This window comes from Saccostrea cucullata, unplaced genomic scaffold (genome assembly GCF_032062105.1).
Source record: "Saccostrea cucullata isolate Sc308-1 unplaced genomic scaffold, CSIRO_AGI_Scuc_v1 ctg14728, whole genome shotgun sequence".
Taxonomy (NCBI): domain Eukaryota; kingdom Metazoa; phylum Mollusca; class Bivalvia; order Ostreida; family Ostreidae; genus Saccostrea; species Saccostrea cuccullata.
Window position 1 is genome coordinate 1,744 of NW_026918500.1, and position 12,723 is coordinate 14,466.

At 31.9% G+C, this 12,723-nt stretch overlaps 2 protein-coding genes across 2 annotated transcripts; one reads left to right on the top strand and one right to left on the bottom strand.

Moving 5' to 3' along the window:
* Window positions 1-3,793: 3,793 nt before the first annotated feature.
* LOC134267238 (RAD52 motif-containing protein 1-like) lies at window positions 3,794-7,739 on the bottom strand. Its single transcript, XM_062749463.1, has 5 exons — window positions 7,672-7,739; window positions 7,227-7,346; window positions 5,647-5,782; window positions 5,055-5,242; window positions 3,794-3,953 (listed from the first exon to the last, which is right to left on the bottom strand). Exons 1-5 carry the CDS (start codon window positions 7,735-7,737, stop codon window positions 3,831-3,833), a joined length of 633 nt encoding a protein of 210 aa, XP_062605447.1. The 5' UTR covers window positions 7,738-7,739; the 3' UTR covers window positions 3,794-3,830.
* A 2,325-nt stretch (window positions 7,740-10,064) lies between these two features.
* LOC134267248 (protein N-lysine methyltransferase METTL21D-like) lies at window positions 10,065-12,274 on the top strand. Its single transcript, XM_062749469.1, has 2 exons — window positions 10,065-10,315; window positions 12,050-12,274. The coding sequence occupies exons 1-2, from the start codon at window positions 10,077-10,079 to the stop codon at window positions 12,249-12,251; spliced, it is 441 nt and encodes a 146-aa protein (XP_062605453.1). The 5' UTR covers window positions 10,065-10,076; the 3' UTR covers window positions 12,252-12,274.
* Window positions 12,275-12,723: the final 449 nt, after the last annotated feature.

Here is a 12,723-nt window from a genome sequence, read left to right on the forward strand (position 1 = left end):
ATCAAATTTTATTTTTACCAATTCATTGTGTCATTTTGTAAACACTTTTAACTACCAAATCACCAATTTGTTCAGAATGAATGTCGCACTTGTCGATACCCTTAATTACCAACTAACCCAGCAGTGGTTTACTTACATGTAACCGGTATTTTAATTCCTTTGCCAAATTTGAACATAAATGTTTTCGTACCTAAAAAAAGAATAAAGCATATCCATTTTCAGTTTTCCAAGTCTCGAGGAAATTCAGGTAAAAGCAAACAATCCACGTCTCCTAGGAGTTGAAATGCAGACATCCATTAATATTAACCATCTCAATACCGCTTTCAATAGACTTGTGAATTCCTTTTCTCCAAAAGAAATCCGGCTATGAATATTTATGATTGAATAAACCTTTTCTCAAGAATTTAAAAGGAATTCAAACATAATGCATGTTTGCACATCAACACTATCAAAGGATATATGTATATGGATGAACAAGTTTTTACACCACAAAACGCTGTGATACACATACAAAACAGACTGTGTTTGTAATCTAAACAAGATTTATCAGATGTCAAATGTCGATAGAAAAATGATTGAGAAATCAATAATTAAGATAACTGTGATATTTTCAAAACTTAAAGTATACCTTGGCATTTTTGAATAAATGTTGAAGTTAACAAACAATGGTTTAATTAGCCTTTAGCGTACAATAAAAGTTAAAAAAAAGAAAAACTTCTATCAAAATATCTTACCTGTCTAGGTTCAAGTTAATTTTTCTCTTTTCTGTTATCGGGGTTAGTAACCCGGAAATTTGGAAATCAATAAGGAACATTCCATTCTGGGATTTATTTGGAGATAATAACCTTATGAAACACACAGCGGGTATATTCACTGATAAACCTTATTTGTATTGTCTCCAACACACGATTGGTTGAAGATGTAACATAAGGCGATCTTCGTTATCCAACTTACATTGTCTTTAAAAATGCACGAATTGTTTTAGTAATTTCCCAGCCATTTTCTATTTTTTGGCATGGCAGTACAATTTTAAAAAGTCTGAATTTTTATCTATGATGAAAGATGAATGCAAATATTCAGATTTCTCTTTTTTCCAAATTACAAAAGGGTTTGACTGATTTTTAAATACCCTTATTGTAACCCCTCCTTGTCATTCAAATTGACAACCAAGTTTGTACATCGAGAAAACATTGTACACTGTAATATTGAAAGAAACTCAGGCATGTAAACTAACAGAATGGTGATTTCCTTTCTTTTCATTGTATGATCGCTTAATGATTTTCTGCAAAACGATCTTTCATATATCTCAGGGGTCGACATTTAAACTTTCTGACAGTCATTCGGTTAGAACATCTGTTTCTTTTAAATTTTATTCCATTTTCTTTTGAGTTATAATGCGACCTTATCGTCGACAATTTAGCAAGCATAAATAAAATTTGTTTAGCTTCTCTGATTTCTTTCTTCATGCATTAAATTATACTGCAACTAGATAAAAACTGTTTGAAAAGCTAAGTATGAAAAACTTAAATACATATTGTTTTTAACGTAAAACGCTACCCTTTCTCCCTACTTTTTCCATCAAATGCTTATGTATCCAACAATTTATAAATTTCATTTACTCAACCCACTTCGTGATGCATCTTTCTAATGCGGTCTCTGACAAATGTAGATAAAAGTTAGAACTTTAATGATGTAATGTTACATGAAGGATGGTACTTTACGGAATGAGGAAAAATTGTTCTGAATGCAATAATGTTGCTTCTATCTCTAATTCATGGTTCTCTACTTTTCTATTGTTTAATACATATATTACACCTAATATATAAATATAGGGGGCCGAGTATTTTCCACAAAAAAGCCTGCAAAATTTTATTTCCTACATACAATTGACGTTCATTTGACTGAAACATATCAATAATCTTTCACAGATATCATTAATAGAAGTCAAGTAGGCCAAGGTCAAGTAGTGGGGGTAATGGCTAACTTTTTTCAAGACCTTTCATTTCAAACTTTTTGGGGTTAATTTTCAAGGTGATAACACTACGATATCCTTTGCTGAAATGTGGGGGGGCATAACCTGTCCTTTACCCAAAACAGTAAACATTTTCTGATATACCTGTATACCAAAAGGTCAATCTGCAACGGTTGTGAAGAAAATGGGGAAACTAAATGGAGTGACACACCAACCCCGACAGACAGCAGCAAAGCAATATGCCCTCCCTTCTTGATATATAATAAGCCTATAGTACTTTCAGTTTAGGAGATAATGGATTACAGTTTTGCATTAAATTTTAAGCAACCTCAAGAACCCATATTTTTAAATTTATTTCATATCTTTCATGTATCAAAATGATGTTAAAGAATCAATTTGGTAAGAAATTCAAAAGTCACCAATTAAAAGCAATGCAGAAAAAGATTTAATGCATGAAAATTCATTTCTGTAATATCATCAATTCAAACACGTGATATCACCTATTTGAATAAGTGATAACATCTTTTTGAATAGGTGATATCTATGGCACACCAAATTCACAAAAATGAGCTAAACATAGTTTCACAGTTGATAAAATATCCTATAGTTTACCGACTGTAAATTTTACATTATATTTTACTGTAAACCATATTAATTTGTAAACTATACTTAACACTGAAAACAATCATGCGATTTATTTTATGCATTTAAAATATACAAACCGTTAACTATTATGATAGTTAACAATCTGATAATTATAGTTTCACGATTTGTGAAACTATGATTAACTACTCTTAACTATAGTTTACGATTGTAGACTATAGTTTACAAACGTGAATCTATGTTTATCAACAAAATCTATTGTTAATGCTTATTACAGACAGATACACTTAGTAATATACGTTAAATATAGTTTTAGTGCACTATACTTAACGAAGTACGTTAAAATATGTAAACTTATTTTAAACCTAGTTTATCAAATGTGCAGGCATTTGGAAGGTAAGAACGTTTTGGCAGTAAATAACAAAATATCATACACACCATCAGGCTTGATTTTTTCAACCAAATCCTGTTGTACCAATATACATTACATTTCTTCTTATTCAAACAGAAGAAAAGAATTTAAATTTGCTGCATAAAAATTAGTGCATGAATTATAATCTGTAAAACATGTCATGAAAAGAATGACAGACACTTTTAACCAAAACCAAACAACTAGATACACTAGGAAAATATCCTAGTAGCATTTTTCATTTCTTCTGATTAGTTTGAATTCAACAATTATTATATTTATTTTATGCATTAAAAATATACAGACATTAGATCATACACTAAATAAAGCTCAAAAGTGTAAGACTTCCAGTAATATATGAGTAGTGCACTGCACAAGTACTAAAAATATTAAACTTCTTTTACCTTACGCGGCATTTGGAGGTAAGCTTTTAAGTTCAATTCATTAATCAGCCGTTCATGGCACTATTTGGCGATGGCCAATATAGTCCTCTAATTTAAGAACATGGAGTATGAAAGTATTTAAGTCCTATATATAAGGTTCATGTTGAGAATGGCAGCATCAGATTTCCTGTCTGAATTATGAGGAATCTGATAACATTAATATTCCTCTACTTCGTAGGTTTCAGCAATATTTTTTTCACCAAGATTTCTCCAAATTAGCAATACATGTATTAAATTGGGAGATTGGTAGCTTCAGGCTTTAGCTAACTCATACAGTATGTGGAGATATTGATAGCAGTATGTGGAGATATTGGTATCATCAGACTTTCTCTGACTCACACAGTATGCGAAGATTTGCAGCATCAGACTTCCTCTAACTCAGTATGTTTAGATATTGGTAAAATCAAACTTCCTCTAGCTCGTGCAGTATATGGAGATTTGCAGCATCAATATCCTCCTCTGGGACTTCACTGAGGGTGATATCATCATCTTCAAACATTACAGTGTCAGCATCAACTTCATTAATCTGCTCATAATGAATAAGAAATACTTTATTTACTTAGTATACAATGTACATGTATTTAACAAATATCCATAAGACTAAATCTCTGAAAAGCAAATCTCTTGGAAGTTAACTCATAATTGTATATCAAAAAATGTGTACTTTATGCTAAATATGTGACAAGAATATTAATCCCCCATGTAAAAACTTTTAGAATTGCATAAATCTAGTATCGTGGAAATACCTTCATCATTATATTGTGCTCAAACTTAAAAAAACATTGCTTATGATGTAAGGGTTATCTTGACCTTGGCAGGATCAAGGTCTCATGGACATTTTCAAGGTCACTGGTGGACAAGCTTTGATAAACATTGATTTGATTTGAAGGTATTATATGCCCAGATCCATAGATCAGGGACGCATATTGTTTTTGTCCTGTCTGTTTGTTTGTCTGTCTATTGTCAACTTTAACCTTTGCCATAACTTTTGAACTATGAGAGATATAGACTTCATATTTGGTATCATTACTCCACTAATTAAGCTCTTTCAAATGACATCAAGGTCAATGACCTTGTGACCTTGACTGTGACCTATATGCTAAAAATAGCTTTTTTCAAACCTTCGCTATAACTTTTGAACTATGAGAGATAGAGACTCCATATTTGGTATGCCTACTCCACTAATTAATTTTTTTCAAATGACATCAAGGTCAATGACCTTGTGACTTGACTGTGATCTATTTGCTAAAAATATCTTTTTCAAACTTTTTTGTATTATAAAATTTTACATTAACGGATTGGCAGCAGGCATACAGCCTACAAATGTTTTAAGAGCTCTCTTTGATTAACATTAAAGGTTCATACTTCAAAACAAAAATTTATATTTTGTGAACAGATTATTTAATTACCTTTAAGGTTATGTATTCAAGTTTAAGTTTAATTTTCTATAAGATATATATTTCCTGTCTTGGTCATTTCAGGTAACCTTCTAAGAAATTGAAACATACATGGCACAACTAATGATTACTCTGACCTAAGAGTCATAACCTTAATCAAGGTCATTCTGGCAGTTCACTTGCAGAACAAATGTAAAGTCAATTTATGCCAAGTTTGTTAAAAAGAATACCTTTAAAACATTTTCATCATCCAGTGCCTTTTCTGTCAACAATAACTCTGGCTGTGTAGTGTCCACTTCTACTGCAATCTTTCCATTAGATAACACTAGAATGATGACTTTGGAAAAGGCATTCTCTACAGCTCGCTGGTATGCCAATTTCTTGCACTTGCAAATTGCTTTTCCTCTGCTTACAGGATCTACAAAGCAGAAATGCAAAATATGAAAGTGAAATTCCATTGACCATGTATAGATAATTAGGATACAACATAACATGTATACAAAATCATTTCATGATAATTATTTTTGCAAATATTTTCATAACGTTGAATTAAAGATAGGGCATACTGTATATACCAGAATGCAGGTAAATAGATTATTTTTTTTTGGTGTATTTATCATAAGCTCTTTTGGCAGCAACATGTTAAGCAAGGCTCCTAGGTTTGATTCCATTAGCAATAACATTTTCTCCTTTTCTTTTACATATTGAAGAATTGCTAACTTCCATGACATCATTACATTACAATGTCAACAATGATACATTGTACTCTTATGCCTCTACATGCACATGAATCCTTACTACCCAGCCTAAACATATAAGTACCTCTGATACTATAAAGCTCCTCCCATGCCCCCAGTCCCTCGGCATGGAGTCCATCAGTCTTAAGATTAAGTCTGACAACAGCCACCTCTCTTACTTTGTATGTGTGGTCTTCTGTTGGATTGGTTTCACTGTCTGTCTAGAAAAGCAAATAAAATATTGAAAATTGGGTGATTTTCTTCTTGTGGGTTATTGACAATGCTTTTAACTAAGACACAAATATAAAATTAACTCTTTACTTCCTTGTACAACAATCGTCATATTTAAAACAATTCTCACTTCGTGATCTTACATAAGAAACCATCCTGAATAGCAGAAGAGGTATTTAGAGACTAGCTGTAACTATGAAATCAGAGCTGTATTATCAATCAGAGAGGCATATGTCTGAATTTTACAATATGTATATTACAAATAATGATCGAGACGGTTTACTCTACATATACAGAGTATAGCATATAAACAGCATTAAATAAAGCTACAGGGATCACTCTGGATTTTAATGTTGATGGGCCAATGGCCCATCAACATTAAATCCTCCTCCCATGCCCCCATTGGGGTCCAGGGGCAATGCCCCGTGGAGTCCATGGGAAAAATTGATATTTCATGCTATTTTGTGATCAATTTCAAGTAAATTTGATGGGTCTCTGAGGGTTTTTAAATGCCATTTCTGACACAACCAATTTCAGTTTTTTAAAATAAAATGAATAATATTATAATTATAAAAGAAAGTTTTTTTCTTTAAATTTCATCTCAGTACTGAAAAATGTCATATTGGAGAATTGTTTTAGACTTGAGTTCATACAATAGAGTATTAAAAAAATTGATAAACAGAACACCTAAGTTAAATTTTATTGAAAAGTTGTTGAAGAGCTAAACTAAAAAGGATGCAAACTTACATGCACATTTCTCTACTGAATAGACCTGGGGCAGTTGCAGATTAAGAACTCGGAGCAAAAAACTTAAATAAGAAACTTTTTATTTGTTTGGAAAACATTTTAAGACACAAATATAAAATAGACATCGTTGCCATGGACATCAGGAGTCAATGTCTGGACTGTTCATCAGAGACCTCTGCACATTTGAAAAAGTTTCCGTCGTTTTAAACAAACGAAAGCTTCGTTGTTTTGGGTCAGTTGGCCTTTGGAGGCATTTCGGGCAAGTGTCTGGATACACAATGAGTAACTTGTACTTGTTTTGTTTCGAAATAAATAATCAAAGTTTTAAGAAATATAGAACATATTACATAGTGGAGTATTACTTTCAAGTGTTTATTATTTAAATCATTACATATAATTTTAATAAATATAATTGAACAGAGCTGTAAAAAAAAATTCTAGTACATAATCTAAACGAAGGAAATATTCCATGTACAATTCCGATTTTAGTGATAATCAGACGCTCTGCTGGTGTATATTACAAAGTATTGAACGAGACATTTTAGATACGTCATGAATACAATCGGTGCTCTGAAAACGGTCCTAAAATATATAGACCACAACATCTTATAGCCATATATACTAATTTTTTAGTGCGCCATTTACATAATTAAAATGATAAATAAAATAAAATTAACTGTAACTTACATATTTGTGTGACACTGACCAGCCATTGAAGCCCAGGAAATGATTGGCTACTTCCTGACATTTACTGAAGTGAAGAGGCTTTTTCTCACAGACCTCTTTCTTCCTCTTTGCAAATGCTATCTGTTTAAATAAAATTGATAATAATTTATTTCACACTATACTTTTTGTTACCATATAGCTCTTTTTTCTTTAATTTTTAGCAACAACATGATAATGGGTCACATTTAAATAGAATTTATTAAGATATACATTGCATGCATGACAAAATACAGTAAAACTGAATATCCTACTTTATTCTTTAAAAGCCAAGGCAATAAAGATTGTATTCATTTGTTGGATATAGCAAATTTTTGATAATGATACCAAAGCCCAAGGAGCAAAATTGTTAACATTTTTTTGTAAAAATTTATGGTTATAACGCAATTTTCAGTGGTTATTCATTTACCTTGCATTCAGTGTTGTGGAAAGTTATCTTCCCATTAAGATCATCTTTTGCTCGCTTGGCTGACATGGCTAGGTTAAATATAATGAAATTTAGATCTTTTATGAACGAACTTTCTGGCTGTAAGAATATCTGTGTAAGAAATTTGAAAATGTGGAGTAAAGGTGTTCCTACAAACAAAATAATTACATTTCCTTTATAACATTTGTATATGAAATATCAATGAATTCATAATAAAACCTTAAGAGTTAACAAGAGAAGATATGTTTTGTAATATTTACATATGTAACATATTTGGTGGTAATAGCCAGTTGGTAGAGAAAACATGTATATTGCGAATTCGCTATAATGGTTATGCCCTTGAATTGACGTTATACGGATATAACTGAATTACGGATATAGCGCCAAAGATTAAATGTGGCAGCCGGGTTCGATCGCCGGTGGCCAGATAGCTCAGTTGGTATATGACCGGAGTTTTCGAACTGGTACCGCTACAATTCCTTTCCCGTTACACATACATGTATCTGATATCTCAGTGGATTATTTTTGAAGTTCAGAATCTTCAAAATTAATTGAAATAAACATAACATTTATATCTAATATGATAAATGCATGTATAAAATATAAATATGTTCATAATATTGATATATTATCTGATTATCATAATAATTTTTAAAAGTACATGTATAACACAGTCCAGTCCAATACGAAAAATCGTAATATTACAGAATATCGTAATATTATTCTTATATTACAATTTTTTGAATATAATAATAAGACATAATATAGCATGTTGTAAGATATATTACACCATTTTCATTAACAAAATTAAGCATTGAAAGAAAAAAGTAATCAGAAATACATTTTGCCCCAATGTTACTAGTATCACGTGGTCATTTTGGTCAGTGACATCTATCGAAAAGTATGAAAATGCAAGAAGAAAGTAACAATAGTAATGGGTGAGTGAACATTTTGTATTATTATTCTTATATGATTTTATAGGAACAATTTTCCATAAAACTTCAATGTATCCTAGAACTTGTCATAGTGACAAATTGAATTCCCTATATTTTTGGTAGTTTACCCTAATAACTGATATCTCCAACAAAGAGGTGAATTACTTTACAACTTTCACTAGGCTCTGACTCTGCATGTAATTGGTTCAAATGCATCAAAACAAAGAAAATGCATGCATATCCACGATGATTTGATGAAACCTGAGACGTATTATCTCTCATGAAACATAACAAGCAGGTTGTATCAGAGAAAAGGGAAGTAACTCTTAGAAGATTTAGAAGATGCTTATATTACGAATTTTAGTAATATTACGATTTTTCGTATTGGACTGGACTGTAACATGTATAATATAATGAACAAATCAAATGATAAATAAATTGTTCAGATTTTTTTTAACTCTACCACTAATTCGTCCTCTGGCATGTGAGGGATACCACTGATAAAAAGACTTTTTCTGTTCACATCTGGAGAGAAAAAATCGAGAACCTCAACAGAAACTTTTTGACATTGGTTCAAATTCTTGTTCATGTTTACCGGAGTGTGACTAAAATGAAAACAAATCATTGAAAACTGTTTTTATATAGATATAAACAAATATTACATGAAATTGATGATAGTTTTTATTCTAAGATTGGCCTTCGCTGAAAGAGTTCAAAATATTGTGTTTTTTAATGACTATATTTCTTTTTTATTACAGCCCGGATCTTGAATAATTTCGGCAACATATTTACAATTATTTCATTTGGATCTTTGAAAAAAAAATCTAAAACATTTAACTGAAAATCAGATATATTGAAAATATATGATTTTTGAAGTTCAGAATCCGGACACGTTCAACGGGAAAAATTAACTGAAATAAACATAACATTTATGAAATTTAATATGATTGTAATTTTTATAATTTTTTCCATTTAATATTGATATATTTCAGGGACTGAAAAAAATTATAATAATTAATTTAATCACTGTTAACGTGGATGAATAAATCAAATGATACATAATTTGTTAAGATTTCACTTTTTAACTATACCACTAATTCGTCCTCTGGCATGAAAAGGAGGGATACCGAAAAACAAAATATTTTGATAAAAAGAAGGCAAAACCTATACTTATAAACATCTGGAGAGAAAAAATCAAGAACCTCAACAGAAATTTTTTGACATTGCTTCAAATTCTTGTTCATGTTTACCGCGTTTCGAGATTTTTGATCATCGATCCCGAAATCTCGTTAGAATATTTTTTGTTCTTGCCTTCGCCATAAATATATATTGTAAGAACCCTATTTAGAAAAAAGCATTAACAATGTCATTTTATTTCATGTACTCTGAAAGAGATGGTTTAGAATGTGTTCTCCTTTTTTTTTTACCCTCGGGCTCGGAAATTTAACTGTCATGGCAGCCCCCTTGCAGAACACATTTGTTCGTGAAATAGAGACGAATACAGATGAAGTCCTTTGTATCCACCAACTTGAAGTTGGTGACGTTGGTTGTGTTGTATGGGATGCAGCACTAGTTTTGTCGAAATACATGGAAACTCCCGATTTCAAGAATGGTGAACTGTTACAGGGCAAGAAAATCTTAGAACTTGGAGCAGGGACGGGTTGTGTGGGACTCATTGCTGCTCATTTAGGGTATACCACTAAACTAGACATCTAAAACATTTTCTTTGTAACATTCCATGCATATGTTGTAATCAAAACATTTCATTAAACTGTACGATCAAGACCCATAGTCTAGGAAGAATTTCAAAGGGGGGTAATCTGAGATTCCCCTTACTCTAACCCCTGCTTCTTATATTGTGACATGTGTCTTCTAGGTCAATAAACAGGTCCAGTCCAAAGACTATTTCTACCTACGTAGATATTAATAGCTACCTAGGTATTTAAAGCTACCCAAAGTAGCTATTTTTACCTACTTTCTGCTTTACTTGCATTTTGTGGCCAAATGCAGGAACGGCGCAACATGGTGAGCACAAACCTCATACAGTTGATGATTATGACACAAATTTGGCCAAAAAATGAAAACTTCGTATATTATCAATTTTGCATAGAAACAAATGTAAAATTGCCGATTCTGGAAGTAATCATTTTTTGGCCAAAATTTTGTCGTATTCATCATTAGTGTGACCGTATCAAAAAATACGGTATTCACCATGTTGCGCCGTTTGGTCTTTTGGTCGCAAAATGCAGAAATTATATAAAGTAGGTAAAAATAGCTACTTTTGGTAGCTTTAAATACCTAGGTAGCTATTAATACCTACGTAGGTAGAAATAGTCTTTGGACTGGACCTGATAAAGAGCAAGTGTTTGAGTCAGAGGAATCTCGGATTCCAAAAGGGATGGAGTAACATTTATTTCAATTTGGAGGTTAAAGAAAGCAAATTAGAAGACAGGAAAAGGTTGTCAGACGAGGAGGCTTAATTAAAGAGTTGCTTTGTTTATTATTGTATAAATATTGGTTTAAAAAATTAGAGGTGGGGGATGGGGGGTGCATGCCCAAGTTCTTATAGGTTTGCAACGTACACTATAAGAGGGTTTGTGTGACAAAGCAGTTAAGCTAGTACAGTTATACATCTGGATGTATACATGTCTTATCATAATTTCAGTAACACTCATTCAGCATAAAATCCTACAACAGTAATGTTCAGTTAAAACTTAGCTGCAGATCTGTAGTTCTCTGGTCATAAAAAATGGATGGACAACCAGTAAGAGCAGTATCACCCATTGAAAAAGTGTATATTTTTTTCACTGCATATTTCAAAATATAACTAACTGCTTGTTCCAATAACATACACTTTTACTACATCCACAATAAAACTGCATGTACAAGTCATGCACAAAGCACATTGGACCAAACTGTATTGCCACCTAATATGGCAGTATAAATAGGCAACATTTCCCATGCCACGGTCTCAATTTCAGGCCCATTAGTGCTTTAAACAACGGTTCTGGAAAATGTTTTGTTGTGAAGTAGTAAAAGAATGTGGTAGAAACACACAGTATGTAAAATTTTGAGATGGGAGCATAAATATTTTAGGGAGAAATATATCAAGAAAACAGCACATAAATTGTGTTGGTGCACAATAAATATACACTTTTTCAGTGGGTGGCACTGTAGCTTATGGTTGTCCATCCCAATTTTTTAAACCAGAGAACTACATAACTGCAGCTATTAAAAAGTTTGTTGGAATTGTCAATGGTTGTAGTACCGTTCCTGAGAATCATTGAACCAGGGAACTAGTATGAAGGTCCCTGATTTAACAATGTATTAATCTTTTGGCACTGACAGTAAAACTATAAAGCACGTAAAACTTAAGTATTTCCTTATCTTCCTTGTTAATTTTTGTCTCTTTTTATCCTCGCCAGAGCTGAGGTCACAATTACAGATTTACCAGAATTTGTGCCTTTGATTGAAATGAACATTGAGAAAAACAAATCAGCAATAAAAGGTTCAGCCAGAGCACAACCTTTGACCTGGGGTCAGGACACAATCGCAGACTATTACCATTATATTTTGCTAGCAGACTGCATTTATTATGAAGAGGTAAAAAAGAAGAGCTCAATTTAGTTTTCTTTTTTCTTTCTTAATTTTTCTTTTTTTTTTTTATACCGTATAATCCCTATTAACGGCCCCAGGCGCTTAGAAAATTGCGATAAGGGGGCAGTTATTTTGGTATTCTCTTTTTAATATTTAATGTCAAATTTTAATCAAAAAATCAAATTTGGCAGTGGCAGACTTTTGATATGATTCTAAATGAATTTAATCCCTTTACAGGGGTCCTTATTTCCTGATAATTGAAAAAGACCTAGGGGGCGCTTATAGGGGCAGGGGTGGTTACATGTAATAGGGATTATATGGTAATTAATTTCAAGGGGACAAGATGCAGATTTTAAAATACTAGTATCTTACAGTAATTTGTTAAATATTATTTCTTAAAAGAAAATTGAAAGGATAATACTTTTAAGGATTTATGGAGGTATAATACTCTATGATTTTGATTATGTTCATTGAATGACCCAATGCAGGACATCAACACATT